Here is an 18773-nt window from a genome sequence, read left to right on the forward strand (position 1 = left end):
CAACAAGGCCATCTATTCTATCATCTAAATCATTTATATACAGCAAAAAAAGTAGTCCCAACACCGACCCCTGAGGAACTCCACTAGTCACTGACAGCCAAACAGTAAAGGATCATTTTTTCCCATTCGCTGCCTCCTACCAATCAACCAATGCTATAAACATGTTAGTAACTTTCCTGTAATACCATGGGCTCTTAATTTGGTAAGCAGCCTCATGTGTGCACCTTGTCAAAGGCCTTCTGAAAGTCCAAATATACAACATCACTGCATCCCCTTTATCTATCCTACTTGTAATCCCCTCAAAGAATTCCAACAGGTTCGTCAGGCCGGATTTTCCCTAAAGGAAACCATGCTGACTTTATACTATCTTGTCTTGTGTCACCAAGTACTCCATCATCTCATCCTTAACAATTGACTCTAACATCTTTCCAATCACTAGGGTCAGGCTAACTGGTCTATAATTTCCTTTCTGCTGCCTTCCTCCTTTCGTAAAGAGTGGTGTAATAGTTGCAATTTTCCAGTCCTCTGGCACCTTGCCAGAGTCCAATGATTTTTGAAAGATCAGTTCTAATGCTACCACAATCTCTAACGCTACCTCTTTCAGAACCCTAGGGTACAGTTCCTCTGGTCCGGGTGACTTCTTTACTTTTAGTTCTTTCAGCTTTTTGAGCACCTTCTCTCTTGTAACAGTAACTGCACCCACTTCTCTTCTTTCACACACTACAACATCAGGCATACAGCTAATGTCTTCCACATTGAAGACTGATGTGAATTACTCATTTAGTTCATCAGCCATCTCTTGGTCCCCCATTATTACTTCTCCTGCCTCATTTTCTAGTGGTCCTAATCCATTTTCATTTCCCTTTTATTTGTAACATACTAGAAAAAACTTTTACTCTCCACTTTGATATTATTTGCTAGTTTACTTTCATATTTCATCTTTTCCCTTCTACTAATTGTTTTAGTTGCTCTGTAAACTTCCCAATCTTCCCACTAATTTTTGCTTTGTTATATGCCCTTTCTTTTGCTTTTACAATAGCTTTGACTTCTCTTGTCACCCACAGTGGTACTATTTTACCATTTGAGTATTTCTTCATTTTTGGAATACTCAAGTCCTGAACCTTCCTCATTTTCCCCCAGGAATGCATACCATTGCTGCTCTGCTGACATCCCTGCTAGTAGCTCCTTCCAATTTACTTTCGTCAACTCCTCTCTCATACCACTGTAATTTCTCTTACTCACCTGGAATACTGCTACATCAGACTTTACTTTCTCCCTATTAAATTTCAAGGTGAACTCAATCATATTGTGATCACTGGTTCTGAAGGGTTCTTTTACCTTAAGCTCTCTAATCACCTCCGGTTAATTACATAACACCTAACCCAGTATAGTTGATCCCTTAGTAGGCTCAACAACAAACTGCTCTAAAAAGCCATCTCCTAGGCATTCAACAAACTCACTCTCTTGAGATCCACTACCAACCTGATTTTCCAATCAACCTGCATGTAAAAATCTCACATGACTACCATGACATTACCCTTTTGACACACCTTTTCTATTTCCTGTTGTAATCAGCGGTTCACTATATATAACTGCCATCAATGTCCTTTTGCCCTTGCAGTTTCTTAACTCGACCCACAGGGATTCAACATCTTTCTACTGATTTGATGCCATTCTTTACCAGTAGAGCCAGACCACCCACTCTGCCTATTCCTCCAATATAACGTGCAACCTTGGATATTCAGCTCCCAACTACAACCATTCTTTAGCCTTGATTCAGTGATGGCCACAACATCATACCTGGCAATCTGTAATAGTGCAACAGGATCATCCACCTTATTTCTTATTAACCGTGCGTTGATGCACAACACCTTGAGTACCGTATTTGCAATCGTTTCTGATTCTGCATCCCTAAAGTTTTGATACTCAGCCTGTTGGCTGCAACTAAGTCCTATCAACCGCCTGCCCTTCCTGACAGTCTGACTGCATGCTATCTTTATTTTTTTACCATCTGTCCTATCCTGAGTCCCTTCACTCCAGTTCCCACCCACCCCCCCTGCCAAATTAGTTTAAACCCTTCCCAACAGCTCTAATAAAACTGCCCGCAAGAATATTGGTCCCCTTTGGGTTCAGGTGCAACTCATCACTTTTGAACAGGTCATACCTCCCCCAGAAGAGATCCCAATGATCCAAGAACCTGAAGCCGTGCCCCCCTGCACCAGCTTCTCAGCCACACATTTATCTGCCATCCTGTTACTGCCCTCACTGGCACGTAGCACAGGCAGAAATCAAGAAATTACTACCCGGGGGGTCCAGCTTTCTAAATTCTCTTTTCAGGACCTCATTGTATTCCCTTCCTATGTCATTAGTATCAATATGTACCAAGACATTGTGCTGCTCCCCCACCCCCTCCAAAATGTTGTGGACATGATCTGAGACATCCCTGACTCTGGCGCCTGGGAGGCAACATACCATCCGGGTGTCCCATTCACATCCACAGAATTTTCTGTCTGTTCCCCTCACCATTGAGTCCCCTATCACTACCACTCCCTTCTCCCTCTTTCCCTTCTGCACCACGGCCCCATGGTCAGTGCCTGTAACCTGGTCGCCATGGCATTCTCCCGGGAGGTCATCTCCCACAAAAGTATCCAAAGTGTTTTTGAGGGGAAGGGCCACAGGGTTGCTCTGCTCTAACTGCCTATTTCCATTTCGCCTGACAGTCACCCAGCTGCTTGCCTCCTAAACATTCGGGTAACTATGTCCCTGTAACTTTGATCAATTATATCCTCACTCTCCCATACAAGCCAATGGTCATCCAGTTGCTCCTCCAGATCCCCAACACGGACTTCGAGGTGCTGCAGCCGGATGTACTTCATGCAGATGCATTTCCCCGGGAGTCTCTGGGTCTCCCAGTTCTCTAACATCTGGCATGATGGATTTTGTGGACTGTGACACCCACAAAAGCTCTCCTTTTTAAATAACCGCCGCCGACAGGCCCTGTATTCTAGACCTCTTGAAATGAATGCTAACATTGCATTTGCCACCTCATCACTGACTCAACCTGCAAGTTAACCTTCAGAGTGTCCTGCAAAAGGACTCCCAAGTCCCTTTGCATTTCAGATTTTTGGATTTTCTTCCCATTTAGAAAATAGTCTGCACATTTACTTCTACTACTGAAATGCATGACCATGCATTTTCAACATATTTTTCATTTGCCACTTTTTTGCCCAATCTCCTAATCTGTCTAAATCCTCCTGCAGCCTATCTGCTCCCTCAGCACAACCTGCCCCTCCACCAATCTTCATATCATCTGCAAACTTAGCAACAAAGTCCATCATCTAAATCATTGATATACAAGATAAAAAGATTTTCTTTCCAGGCCTGATAAAGGGTCTCAACCTGAAACATCAACTGTTTATTCTTGCAGCATTTTGTGTGTGTTGCTCAGTATTTCCAGCATCTGCAAAATGCAAAATGTCTTGTGTTTGTGTCACATTGCAACTAGGCACTATGTACAACATTACTTCATGAGCTTCTAATGTGCATGATCACATCAGGGCCCAATTAACATTTCCAACTATACAAGTTACTGTATGAATTTGAATCAAAATTGTGTTTAAAAAAAAAGTATCTAGGGTTTTCCTGGCATATATGGGATGTAATGTTAAAATTGTACAAGGCTTTGGTGAGGCCAAATTTGGAGTATTGTGTACAGTTCTGGTCACCGAATTATAGGAAAGATGTCAACAAAATAGAGAGAGTACAGAGATTTACTAGAATGTTACCTGGGTTTCAGCACCTAAGTTACAGAGAAAGGTTGAACAAGTTAGGTCTTTACTCTTTGGAGCGTAGAAGGTTGAGGGGGGACTTGATAGAGGTATTTAAAATTATGAGAGGGATAGATAAGAGTTGATGTGGATAGGCTTTTTCCATTGAGAGTAGGGGAGATTCAAACAAGAGGACGAGTTGAGAGTTAAGGGGCAAAAGTTTAGGGGTAACATGAGGGGGAACTTCTTTACTCAGAGAGTGGTAGCTGTGTGGAACGAGCTTCCAGCAGAAGTGGTAGAGGCAGGTTCGATTTTGTCATTTAAAAAAATTGGATCCGTATATGGACAGGAAAGGAATGGAGGGTTATGGGCTGAGTGCAGGTGGGTGGGACTAAGTGAGAAAAAGCGTTCGGCATGGACTAGAAGGGCCAAGATGGTCTGTTTCCATGCTGTAATTGTAATATGGTTATATGATAAATAAACTTTTCTTGGGCTTCCAGATAAGTACAGGTATTGGAATGAAGAATGAGGTCTATTGTCACTGCAGAAGTCTTAGGCACATACATAGTTAGGGTGCCTCAGACTTTTGCACACAACTGTATATTGTCTTTCCAGTTACTAAATAACACTTAATATTACTGAGCTAATACAAAGCTAAGTACCCTTATTTATGTTTCCCAACTACCTACATATCTTAACCAATATATAGTACTGTGCCAAAGTATTAGGCACACTAACTATATGTGCCCAACTCTTTTGCACGATACTCTATATCATGAAATTTGTTTTGTAGCGAAAGTACAGTGAAGTACATAAAAATTACTGTAAGTTACAAAAATATAAAATAGTGCAGTATAGCAAATTCCAGTACAAGAAACTAAGTAATATTACAATAAATCTATCGCACACCACCAGCTACTTTCCTACATCACTCTCTTGAACCAAGCTGCACAACCCTAACCCTACAGATTACCTCTTGCACTTGTACTTGTCTCAGATTGTTTTTTGTACTGTCTTGTATAATTTGTTTGATTTTGTCTGTATTTATGTACCTGTGATGCTCTCAAGTTTTTCATTGTACTGTCCATCACCATACTTGCACACATGACAATAAATAAGACTTGAATTCAAACCAGAGTTTAAAAATTAAGATGAAAGTGAAGCTCTAATGGAGAAGCTGAGAGACTCGCTTCAGTTTCTATCTGTTCTACTTCATAAAAATGTCCTATTGGCACTATGACTGCTAAAACAAAGATTGCATGAACTGGTTGTTGAGCACATTCTGATTTCCAAGATCTTGCCACACTTAAAATAGGTCAATAACACAAATATATTGTAAAAATGACTTCATCTCATGTAGTGCAAATTAGTAAATAACAGCCAAACATCCATTGCTCAATGTTTCTCTTCCCTTATCAAATGGTATCACATTTTACAGTGTGGATTTAAGCTTCAATTCAGAGGGTAAAGTGAGTAGAAAAATGGATAGTTAAATTCCTGGCAAGAGTAGATGCTCTAAGTTGGCAATCTGTTCAACGACGACAAGCTCAGTACTCCCGAAAGATGGAACTACTTTTGGAGAACACACTGCTGAACATAAGAGGAAGAATGTTTGCCAGACGTTAAAAACAAGTAAATCTTGGAATGTTAAAAAAAAATCGTACGGCACTCATGGGTTTATTCAATTCAGAATTTGTGTGGGCTAGCCACCGAACTTAATGTCACTGTAGTTTTCTGTCTGCTTCAAAGTTCCCCGCATTCTAACTTGCCAATAAAGTGCTCTACATCCCAATACTCCTCTGAATGGGGAATACAACTGTTCTCTCTCCCACTCATACATTTCATTCATTGATGACTTACTGACTTCTGAAACAGCATTTCTATTAATATTCATTCCACTATTTTTAAATAAAAAAGGATAATAGCACATGAACTGTTCCAGCTATACCCAGCTCTTAACTGAAACACTGAATACCAATGGTCTTTACAGCAAGGCCCACAACATCCATTTTCCAGATTTCTGTATTCTTGTTTTAAGCCTAATTTGAGCTTAATTGTTTAAATAGAACTAGCATTCTTAAAGCCCAAAATTTGTAAGATGAGCTCAAGTTTCACGTCAGAAGCCCTGTTGAGCAGAATTGAGACAGCACTGATATATTTGTGCACCAAGAGTTGATCATAAGGCATGCTCCTCCACCTCTGCTTTTGAGACTCTATAGATCCGTCCTGACAGTATATAGTAAACCCTTCGATCTGAATTGCTGCATCTGGTATGGAAGGGGTTAACCAGGATTCTGTGAAGATGGTGAAAATTGTAACGGTGTTCTTATGGGGTTATAGGTAAGGATAAGAGAAACTCTATCACTTAAGGCAGCAGGGAGATGTGGGCGAGAGCATCATTGATGTTGGAGGAAGGAAAAGCTCATTCTTTGAAAGGTCATCTCTGATGTTCAGGGAACAAATTCGATGGAGACAAAGGAACCGAAAATGTTCTACACCTCTTTTTCATGGCCCCAAAGAGAGGCAACTTTTCACCCGCAAATCTGCACCTGCTGGTGTCATCTATTGTCCCCCAATACGACCACTTCTACATTGGTGAGACCTGTCACAAATTGGGGGGCACCTCATCCATCTGCCTAAAGCGTAACTTTTCGAAGGACAAACATTTTAATTACGATTATCATTCCTAATCCAACATATCAGACCATGACCTCATTGTGGAGTAACACCTTGTATTCTGTCTAGGTAGCCTCCAACTTGATGACATAACTATTAGTTTATATGTAAAAAAAAATAAATTCCTTCCCCCTTCTATTCTTCCATCCCTCACTTCGGCCGCTTTCACACCTATCATCTCCCCTTTCTCCTATAGTCCAACTTTCCTCTCGAATCAGATCATTTACTCTCCAGCCCTTTTCCATTCCTGCCCTCCTGGCTTCACCAGGACACCTTTTAGCTGTCCTTCTTATTCTGGTGCCTTCCCCCTTCCTTTGCAGTCCTGAAGGAGGGTCTTGGCCCTAAATTACTGTCTGACCAGCATTTTGTGGGATAGCTCAGCACTGATGTGTGGTGGGGGAGAAGTCCACTCTTGAGGTAGTAATGTCTAGATGAAGTTGGGCCAGAACTAGGCAATTTTATAAGTGGAAATGAGTAGTCTGATGCAAAAGAAGTTATTCATCAGTATCTAACTAGCCTTCTTCAGTTAAGTTTGGATGTATTGTTCCAAGGGAGCTTGTGCCGTGACTAAATTTCTTAGGGTGGGTATGAACATCCAAGCTGTTTGGAAAAGATAAAACCTCTAACCTCTGTATCATTCTACAAGAGAAAATTTAGTTTTGGCTGTCAGATGTAAATAAGTTAATGATTAGGAAAGGTATTTCAGAGAGCTGTACCTTAAGAAACTCAGTGATCTCTGCAGGAGGTAGCACATGGGTGAGAAATACACATGAAAGGTGGGTCTCTGCCAGCAATTGGGATTAGAAAGAAAAATGAAGTGCTGTTGGTTCTCTAGCTTTAAGTATGGAACCAAGCAGAAGCATTGCACCAGAAGGTGAATGATCAGCTGTTTCAAAAGCACAACTATGATGACAACTGTTATTGCAGTCAATAGTGAAGTACATTTTTATTTCTGAAATGGCTGCACTTAATATGGTGTGACAAAAAGCTAGTTAAGGAGGATTGTAAATAACCTTTAAACTGGAACTAGGAATATATTTATGGATTTTGCAAAATGATTTGAGAACCGAGTTGGAGTTGAGACAAAACAATATTTGAAGCAATTTAATGCTAGCAGGTCGCTTTGTAATCAGTATAAATAGGATAATTGAACTGGAAGGTGAGTCTCCATATCATACAGCTTTGGCTTGCGTATCGAAACCTGACCAACAGAGGGCTTCTAACATGAAACTTGGGCTGATCCTACAAATTTTGGCCTTTAAGAAAGCATGCAACATGAAATTTGTTAACTTATCAGCAGTTCAATACATAATATAGAAAAAATTAAAAATAATTACAGTATACATATATTGATCAAAAACATGCAAAAATCAGAACTACTGCATATTTAAAAAAGTGAGGTAGTGCCCAAGAGTTCAATGCCCATTTAGGAATAAGCTGAGAGGAGAAGAAGCTGTTCCTGAATTGTTGAGTGTGCACTTTCAGGCTTCTGTACATCCTACCTGCTGGTAACATGCCCTGGGTGCTGGAGGTCCTTAATAATGGATGCTGCTCCTTGAAGATGTCCTTATGTCAATGATAATAAACTTGATTCTGAGAATAACACCTTGTATCCCATCTGGGAAGCCTCCACCCTGATGGCAAGAACATTGAGTTCTTCTTCCAGTAAAATAAATGTTCCTTCTCCACACCCCTCCCCCCCCCCCCCCCATTCCCCACTCTGGCCAAGTCACTTCTCATTTCCTTCCCATTCTCCTCTCATTATCAGATTCCTTGCTCTTCAGTCATTCCCTTTCCTACCCAGCTGGCTTCACATGTCACTTTCTAATCATCTTCCTCCTCAATACTTAAGTTTAAGATTAACTACATTATCTACACACCAAAGTCTACACTCTCATCCATCTCAAATTGAGCTCTTAAGACCCAGCTTTAGTTAAGTTTTTTTAAATCACGCATTTCATAATTATACAAGATGAAAATGCTGCATGTTGCAACAAAACTACTATTTAACAGAATTCTGCTCACAGGAACTGACAAGTCAGTGTTTACTGACTTACCAGGAGCATTCTTGAGATGTTTTCTTGTCATAAGCATAAACTTTTAAAGAGAGAAATATGCACATATTGCCATTTTTAAAATTACACACTTTATGGCAGAGTTTTCAATTTTGTGTAGTCCAATACTAATTGCACTAGCAAGCCTGACAGAAGGGTGGTAATCTGACAAGACAGGAGCAATAGGAACAGAGCTGGTTAGAAATTTGATCTTTATTATATTCTTGTACTTCCCATATCTTGTGTCTAGATAGCCACAGACCTCTTTACAAACTGTTAGTGACATGACCCAGTCTTCAGTGGTTCATGTCACTCAAGTGAGTTTTAATAGTCCAAATTGTTCACTGCCTGTGCTTAGACTCTTGCATTAGACAGTATGAACAATCATTCTTACATGCAGCAATCTAGCCCAGCATTTCGTATGTTTCAAATGAAATTGGGAAATGCTATTTAAAGGTTGCTGTGTACCTTTTGATATGTGCCTCAAAAGGATTAATGTTTTCTGAACATGACACATGGTAAATTTACATGAACCAAGCTGTAGGATAATCCAGACTAAAACATCTGGTCAGAAAAGAAACAACATACACTGAGGAAGATAGCATTTATTGATGTCTGCTGCAAACATACAACATTTAAACGGAATTCTACTGCTATAAATCACAGCATGTTGCACTGAGAAACCAGGCCTAATATCAGACACTGATTCAGGGAGGATTTAAACGGTTTAAATCTGGAACTAAAAATACTTAACTGATGTATAACTAATAGTGTATTATTGAACACTTAATTTTAACCAAAATATAAATAAAGGGTTGTATGGGTATGACACACTTACAGTGTACTGAATGAAGCATATAGTCCTACATCAGGCAGTCAGGTGCTGCACAGCAGAGCAATCAGGTGCAGAACACATTAAGAGGGTTGCATTCGCTTTAATTTGCGTAAAGTGAAGATGCTCTGCAGTATACAAAGCTATGGCTGCCTAGAGGGAGGTGATACTGCAGTAGACATCAGATATCCAGTCCTAACCATGCTCAGGAAACTTGCAGTACACGCATGGTGTTGGTGGATCCAGATCCTGGGCGCCAGCCAGTCAATACAATCACTAGGTCACATGGCTTGAAGAAACCACGAGCCTTGCCTGAAAGTCAAATCGATCAATTAATTATGCAGCCTTGTTTAAAGCACACCTTGTCTCGACTCTTAAAAATAATTCATGCACCTATGCTACCACACCCACCCGCCCACGATATTACAAGAAAATAAGTTTCTAGACTTAACCTACCAACTTCCATTGCAAAATTCACTCTGTGATCAACATCATCAGACCAGACAGCATCAGCTGGTGGTTTGAAGAGGACCGGAAAAACACCCCGGTAAAGATGGGCCTGCCGTGCAGTCTGAGGTTCACGAGTTACAGCGAGGATAGGAGCTCGCGGGCGGTATCTGGACACCAGGTGTGCAGACCTAAACAGAAACAAGGTTAGGAACCAATAGGCAACTAGGTATGATCATACAAGTTTCATATCAATTCCACTCAATTTTACTTTAAAACTTCAGCCTAACTTGTGCTATAGACAAAAGCCAAGTTATTTTTAATACTTTCCCAGACAGCAACTAAAAAATGGGAAAAGGAGGCCGAAACAAGCCAGTCTATGGCATCAGGGTCTCAACTACTTTTAAACTATGGTCTGTAGATCATTGTTGCTGCCAAGCAGAAAAATAGTTAAGAGTTTTGTCAAGGCAGATTTTCTGCATTGGCTGAATTCTGAATATTCTGTTAATCAGCTGAAAAAATTGCAGGAGTTATAGAACTAAAAATCTTGGACTCACCACTTACATGACATAGTTGGGGTCTGTTTATGCAAGCTATCTGACTGAACTTAGCAATACTACTCAATCAACCTGCAGAAGAAGGTAATTACTTCATTCAAGACATGGGCATTCCATGTTGAATTTATTAGAAAATAGCATCAATTTAAAACAATTACAAAAATAGCCAATAGCATCTAGTTAAAATTCCCTCCATGTCACATGAATTGGGATTTCATTAGATTATATACAATAGGCATTTTGCCCACTTTAATTTAAATGTACAACTAGCACCCAGTACTAACAAACCTCTTAATAACTCAAGGATGTTGACAGTTTAAGGGTAACAAAAATACAACCAGTACAGCACATTGCAACTAGTTCAAAGTATGGTCTCATTCTATACAGTATAATTCCAAATTGTTACATTACTTAGATTAAGCAAAAAGCGTTCTTCCTGCTGAAACTCAGTCATGAAACAGTAAGGGTGAGGCGATTTATTTTCTCACAATATTCTTTTCCAACTTAAGTCTCCCTTTCCAACTGCAAGTCATACAAGATACAGCTGTTAGAAACTAGCACACAATCTAGACCAACAATACACCCACATTTAGAAATTTTTGCAACATTTTTCAGCACTGATTTGGAATCCACAATAACCCAACTGCTAAATAGGCCTTCAGCCTCACCCCCCCCCCCCCCAAATAAGTTACAATATTCAAAGAATTCAAAGTACACTTTCAGAGGCTGAAAATTCAAATCCAAATTTTCCAATAACCACATGCCACTAGCCAAATGGATAAAGATAATTCTTACAATGTTATGGAATCAAAAACCCATATGCAGTCAGTTATTATTTGCCTGTTAAGATGATGTGACAGCAGGCTAGCAGTTCAGGAGAAATCCCAGATGGTGAAAAGAGCAGCTAAATTTTGTACTGTCAGCTCTGCCACTACACCAAACAGCCACTGAAAAGGTTAGGTCAAAGAAACCAACTTTGTTTCAGAATGCCAAGAGAAAGTGCGCGACATGCACTCAGCAACAGTGTTGACCACCATACGTCAGTCCACAAAATCTTAGACGCTACCAGTGCTTACAGAATCCAAAGCACAATAGTATCTGGCACTGCAACATTTGCTACCATGGGCCACATGTATAGCAAAGTCATAGATATATAAACAAAGAATGAAATGAAATCCAAAGAATAAAGCCATTCAAAAAGCACAAAGCAGATAAAACAGGCACCTTGGAAAATACTAGATGGAGAATTAAGGTAGCTAGAAAAAAGTATTAGCAGACAAGCAAAGGAAGAATGAAGACTGGGTATCAAGGAAAAAAACACTATGGATCATTTCTCAAATTAAGATGCTAAAGCAGAAGCATAACAGGGTTATCTGCAGGATAAAAGATACAGTGGATAGGCCCAAAATCCAGGGAGAAACAGCAGTCCACGTATACGATTTAAAAGAATAGGGGCAAATCAAAGAGGAACTTATTAACCCCTTTATAAAGGCAGAAGTTCAGAATGGATAATATGATAAACTTTAAGAGCTGATGAAGTTTCTAAAAGAGCAAAATCAGATTTGCATAAAGTTCATTTTGAATTACTTAGTCCTGACTTTCAGGAGGCTGATGACAAAAAAAAACACAAAAAAGGTACTAACTATAAAGTTAAAATTGGGGAGAAAGGAAATTGGCTAGAAAGCCAGAAAAGGCAAGAGTCTGGTAAATAGAATATTGTAGCGGTCTGAGACAACCAACCTGAACACAGACGGAAGTCTTGTTGAAATTTGCATATATCAGCAAATTAGGAGTTATTAAGAGCAACACCAAAACAGAAAAAGCAAAATTGGCTTCAAAGTGAGAAGATAAATTGAGATGGTGCCAATTTCATGTAGAGGAAGAACAATCTTCAGAAGCCATGGAACTTGAGGGATAGTTCAGAAAAGAAACTTAGAATAACATAGCAGAGTGCAAAGAACTGGTCAACGTACAAGATAATTGTTGTAAGGAACCAAATTACACCAAGTGCAATATGGAGTTCTGGACAATAAACAATGACTGGGGTTCTCTTTAGATTTACTCAAAAATACATCTATTGTAACAACGAGACCAATTTACCTAGTCTATACTGGCTCATAGAAAAGCTAGTGTCATTCCTCTCAACCATGCCCCTGCAATTCATTATTTTATGGCCATCAGGTCCCTCCTACTCAACAAGGAGCAATTATCCTCCAGCACACCTTTGGGATGAAATGAAAAACAGCATCCGTCAGAGTATGGACAAACTCTACATGGACTTCAGAGGTTAGGGCCAAAGCTTATATCTGAAGCCCAGCAATAACATTTACTGTCACTGCAGTTAGTGACATGTTAGTGCTCATGAGAGTAAATACCAATTCCTAACTTGTGTAAAATCTTGAAGGATGTACAAATACAAAGTGATAATGAAAATAAAGTAGAAGTTCCTTTATAGTGGAAGGTGAAACAACTGACATATGGAGTGGATTCTGCAGTGATTACTAGTGTATTTGGGGCAAGACAGAATGTATAAAAGCAGGGGCAAGCTGAAATTAGGTATATGGAAAAGACTTGATTATAAATAAATAGGATAACATGTCAAAAATGTCTGTTGCCACTTGTGAATTTTATGGAACTTGTTCAATGTTTCAAAATTGATCTAAATGCATTGCATATTACACATTTACATAATGAGAAGGAAAGCAAGATGAGAATGTTTATAGAAATGTTATTACTTTTTAAAAACTCTTCCAGTTTTTACAATGAGTTTATTCACAAAAATAAATGGGAAAATAAGGCAACTTATTTAGTGGGTGGATTGAGGAAGGACACAGGTTGGAGAACATTTCTAAAAAGTGCACCTCTTAGACCAACCAATTATGACACGTGGAGTCACGTAGCCCAGAGCTCACACCCCACCATTACAAAGCCTTGCAACTTGGTTGCATGTCCATCAATGTCATTGATCTACAGAGGGACAATCTTCATTAACCAATTAACCTCCTTAGACTTAAAAATATCCTAAAACTGGTTGTTGAGCATTAGATCCAGGCTTCATGTTACAAAGGACAGCAACTGAAAATGACTCCCAAATTTGCTCATGTGCTAAGGCAGCTTTGACCGGAGGAAAAAGTTGATATTGTTTATGCCAAAATACTCAAATGAGAGGGGTCAGATTAGCTATATGCCAATCTCAAATGTCATGTGCATAGCAGTACATACATGGTACTGAATACTCTGAGAGAAGGTCTTGCACCAATTTTAACAGATATTGCACACAGGCACTGCATAAAAGCCAGACTGACATTAAGTTGGTCAGCTCTTTGCACTCTACAAGCAGAAAGGACAACCAGTTGATGGGACAAAAATAGGCTTGCAAAATGTCAACAGTTCAGGGACAAGCAATGGAATCATTCCTACCTTCCAGACTTAGTCAGCACTATCACAGCTGCAGCACAGCACTTGAAAGATGCCTCCACAGCACCAATGGCTGCCACATCAGATGGATCGTGAGAAAGAGGTGACAAGCGACGCAGCTCTTCAAATAGCTGCCTGTGGTACATGGCTGCTTCAGCCTCTCGAGCAATCTGCAGATGCCATACAGAACAGCACCAGGGAAGGGAACAGTCCGGTCAGTTACCACTTCTGCCATGTCAATCCTAACATCACCCTGAGCAGCTCATCAGACTACTTTCACCTACCTTCCAAGCCTATCTCAACCAAAATTGATGTGCACCAATTGTTGGACACGGTGAAGATAACCCAATAATATGTTGAGCATATAACATCTGAATGTATGAAGATAATTTTGTACAGTCAACCTACATGGCATCATTTCTCCCATGCCAACTGGAATAGCTTCAAACTTGTTTGGCTGGCCAACCACCTGCAAGGAGAAATGGTTAACTCATCCTGCACAGAATTATTCATTTACTACTCTACCTGCCAGATTTGGTCAGGACTATAATACCAGCAGCAAGGCATTTAAAAGAGGCCTGCACAGCACCAATGGCAGCAGTCTCCGTTGTGTCTACCGTGGGAAGTGCTAGATGAGCGATCTCCGAATACAATTGTCGATGATACATTGCAGCCTCTGCCTCACGAGCTATCTGTGGGCCACAAAATAAGACAGGAACAGAAAGATGCAAGAGTGTATCAGGTTACACGCAATATTAGTGAAAGCAAGATTTAGGTAGTTGTGCAATAATTGCAATGCAAAAGTGTTTAGTAGAATGAAATCAAAGTCTACTGTTACTTGATTAAGGGAAGGATAGTTTCCTAATTTTTAATGTTAAGTTGGTTTCAAATATTGGAAACTAATTCACTATTGTAACTTTCAATTAACAAAGATGTTCCAAGTTTTATAGATCAAAACTGCAAAATTTTTAAACAATGGTCATAGTCTACTGCATGCAAATTGCACAACTGTATTTAAAATAGACTAGCGCTCTGAGCCAGGCAAGTGAGAAATACATGCAAATTTAGTGCTCTGTTGCAAAATTAAACTTTAAGCAATTTAAGATGGAAACTACCATTGTCCAACAAATAACTGGGTCTTTGCAAAATTAAAATGAGAGGCAGGGTGTAAGGTTAGGGAAGAAAAAGCAGAAAGAAAGATAGCCCATCTTCCAAGTGTTGTTGACACCTCTCACTGATGCTTGTTCTCCCTGGGGAGGAACTGTCATCTTGTATCAAGGCATTTGTAAACAAAGGAACTTTGATCTTGTGCAAGAGATTTCAAACCAATTTTTCTCTCAATCTTTCTTACCCAAATTGCAATGAAGTGCAATATTGGGTTTGGGGTGGGGTGGGGTGGAAGGAGAGAAACTGAAAATAGAGCATGTTTTCTTTCACGCTAGCAGAGGTGCACAAACATTTCCAATGAAAAAAAGTATACAAACAGACTCCATATGGGTAAATATGTTTCAGATTCAAGCAAGCAGACTTTACAGCATGCAAGTGCTTCAAGTATTAAGCTGTATGTGTTACACCATTTTTATCAAGCTAATTATATAGGGTAAAAGATTTAAATTCAGATTCAGGTAGAGGCCATGGTTCTAAAGAAGAGAATTTGGGAATTTTTCCCTACATGGCTGAACAAATGCAAGACAAAAATCCATTTTCAAGATTAGAAATTTTCATGCATTTAGGACATAGCATTTTCTTTAAATCTGGAAATCAATCATTGTAAAATGCATCCTTTTCCAATCAATTTGCACTGCTACATAGGCGTAGAACCATATCTATTCCATTTACTAGAAAAAAAGCAGCAATTTTAAATTTATACTTTTCTCCAATCCTTGACATCTGGACCCCAACGCAACCAGCTTTATTGCTCTTCTCAGCACACTACAGTAATAATTCAGTTGCATGGGGAAAGGTATAGAGGAGGATTCATTAGCATGTTTGGACTTGTTCCAGTGGAAATCTGGAGCACTTTCACCAATGATCATAGAATAATAAAATCTACAGCATATTACAGGCCCTTCAGCCCACAATGTTATGCAGGCCTTGTAACCTACTCTAGAAACTGCCAATTACCCTACTGCATAACATTCTATTACGTTGGATTTTTCCTTGGAGCTGTGAAAGCCGATGAGATGACAGATATACAAAATTCTGAGAGGCATAGATAGGATAGTGGGAAATTTATGACTAGATAGCACAATAAACAATGAAAGCTAGGGAAGAATTTTAGCCAAGGATTATTGAACTAGGGAATAAACTGAGCTGATGGGAGACAGATACAATGTAGTATTTAGTTTAACTGCAGTGCTGGACAATCAAAATAATATACACGTCTTGTTAGCAGCATGCATGTTAAATAAAAGGGCCCAATTCCATGCTTTTTTACTGCTTCCTTCATGTTAGCTCGGGGCACTAGAGTTGTATTGTAAATAAAGATTTGGATGTTGAGAAACTAATTTGATAGGAAAATCTCAAGCAGCTAGTTCCTCAGAGGCAATGTTAATCATGCTGTGCAATGAACTTTTAATGGCCTAAATCAGACACAACCTTTTTTGGATCTGCATCACTGAAGGCAGCATACATACAACTACACAGTTAAAAGCAGAATTATTAAGGCCAGCACGTCAGTAATAAATTCAAAATTAGTTTTACATACGTATAAACAGAATGAATAAAGCAGTTCAAAGTCAAAATAACATCTAGAGCCACCAGGAGTTGAATTGTATCACTTCCACAATTTCCCAATTTCAGCCAAACATTAGGTAAAGCTACTGAAGTTTTCTTAAAGGAAAATCTTCAAGTCAGTGGTTCAGACATTTCATGTCATTAGAATCTCCATCTGTCAGTACATCGCAAAGTCCAATGGCATAGAAGGTCTTGCTAAGAGATCCTAACATTTCTTAGAAGTGGGCAAGTTATTACTAATCTCACACCACAGGAATAAACACCTGCTAGTGTATGGGATGGGAAGGAAAATAGCAGTAGTGACAAATAAAAATTGTTCTGCAGAAGACATTTAACTTCTGGTATTGAAAGCTGGCAGGGATTTCAAATTTGTGCATTAGGCTGGAAAGAGAAAGACAAATTTAACCATCTGAAATAAATGCTTCATTTTTAACTAACCAAAAAAAATTAATTCAATTTTAATTAAGATTAAGAATGTGCAAGACATTACTTCTAAGAATTTTTAGAGATGAGAAGATTTCACTGCCATATTTTACAAGTTAATTGGGGGGGGGGGGCTTCCTTTGTACAATTGCTTGACAAAGCACAAGGGTGATCAGTTGAGTGTCGGTCTGCAGACCATAGGCCAGATCCATCACAATCCAGCTAAGTTCAACCACACATCAAAAAACTATTAGAACTGAAAACAAGTATTCTCCCCACCACCTCCCCCCCCCAAAAAAAAACAGGCCAGTGGGTCTTTCCTTTCCAATCAATACTTTTTGTCTGACTATTAAACCACCAGAACAAGCTCAATATTTATTGATCAAGCATGAATGTGAAGAAAGGTAAAGCGAAAAATTTCCCGAAGTAGAAAGTTAACAGCATAGATGCAGAGTCTACATGCTGTGCTGGTGGAGATCCCCAATCTACTCAGTCATAACTAAAATGTTTGTTTTACTATTGCTCTTGAACATCCAGAAGTTGCAGTCTTAAATTTGCAGTTCACTAAATGGCAAAACTACACCCACTGTGCATGGCAACATTTAGTTTACAAGGATGAAATAGCAACCAAACCCAAATTAAAAGTATCTGATCTCCACATTAGCACAGCACCAAACGAAGCTGTTGCAATCTTAACTGAATATTGTATAAATGGCAGTTGCATTTTGTTAAGATGATTTTCATGCAACAGGATAGGTTGAATCTGTAAAAGAAAAGCCATACAGCCTATAAAGGATTTTCCACTTGAATTATTCACTATGTATACACACAGGAATTTTGTTTTGGCAAACAAAGCAAGAGAAGCCAATCTTTGGACATGAAGTAACTAGTTGATCCAAGTGCAAAATTTCAATGTACAATACTAATTCAATGATCTTAAAATTTAATAATATACTGAACCTCAATTTAAATTTGTCAAACCAAAATGAACATATGACAAATTCAAACAACACACACAAAATGCTGGTGGAACACAGCAGGCCAGGCAGCATCTATAGGGAGAAACGCTGTTGACGTTTCGGGCCGAGACTCTTCGTCAGGACTAACCGAAAGGAAAGATAGTAAGAGACTTGAAAGTAGTGGGGGGGGGGGGGGGGGGGGGAGAGGGGGAAAATGCAAAATGATAGGAGAAGACTGGAGAGGGTGGGATGAAGCTAAGAGCTGGAAAGGTGATTGGCGAAAGTGATACAGAGCTGGAGAAGGGAAAGGATCATGGGACGGGAGGCCTCAGGAGAAAGAAAGGGGGGGGGGGGGGGAGCACCAGAGGGAGATGGAGAACAGGCAAACAACTAAATATGTCAGGGATGGGGTAAGAAGGGGAGGAGGGGCATTAACGGAAGTTAGAGAAGTCAATGTCCATGCCATCAGATGCCATCAGCATCTGCAGATTTCCTTGTATATGAAAAATTCAATTGGTTGTGCTCTCAAATTTGGTTTGATGTGGGGATTTCAGATAATGTCAGAAGTCAGTAACAGTTGCTCGATGATCTGAACCACATTTTAAAAGAATGGGAGAGTGGGATTCAATTTGGGAAAAAGACTGATAATAGTGTGAAGATTATGGGTAAGTAGCCAAGAAAAAAAAATGCCAGTGCAGCTTAAGAATTATTATTTTTGTGAAGCGATGTGATGAAAATGGCTGCAAAGCAAAAAAAACTAATGACGTGACAAAAAAACAAATAAGCTAATTGAGAATAGTAGTTCAAACAATGCAAATAAGCAATAAAGGAATAAATACAATGAAGTTAGAAAACGTTTGTGTTTTGACACATTCACAAGAAAACTACAGAACACTTTAAGGGTC

General features: G+C 39.4%; 1 protein-coding gene across 2 annotated transcripts in view; it reads right to left on the reverse strand.

The window, feature by feature from the left end:
- Positions 1–9084: 9084 nt before the first annotated feature.
- The window catches only part of pkma (pyruvate kinase M1/2a), a 37619-nt gene continuing 27930 nt past the window's right edge, over positions 9085–18773 (reverse strand). Inside the window, exons 9-11 of one of the 2 annotated variants that reach the window (XM_073025056.1) lie at positions 14276–14442; positions 9786–9967; positions 9085–9641 (exon numbers count right to left, since the gene is read on the reverse strand). In XM_073025056.1, the coding sequence (XP_072881157.1) occupies positions 9535–9641; positions 9786–9967; positions 14276–14442 (456 nt within the window). In that variant the 3' untranslated portion in view covers positions 9085–9534. Of the gene's footprint in view, positions 9642–9785; positions 9968–13753; positions 13921–14275; positions 14443–18773 lie in introns of both variants that reach the window. The other variant, XM_073025055.1, reaches the window with a different exon arrangement.

Source organism: Hemitrygon akajei, chromosome 21 (assembly GCF_048418815.1).
Source record: "Hemitrygon akajei chromosome 21, sHemAka1.3, whole genome shotgun sequence".
NCBI classification, from domain to species: Eukaryota; Metazoa; Chordata; class Chondrichthyes; order Myliobatiformes; family Dasyatidae; genus Hemitrygon; species Hemitrygon akajei.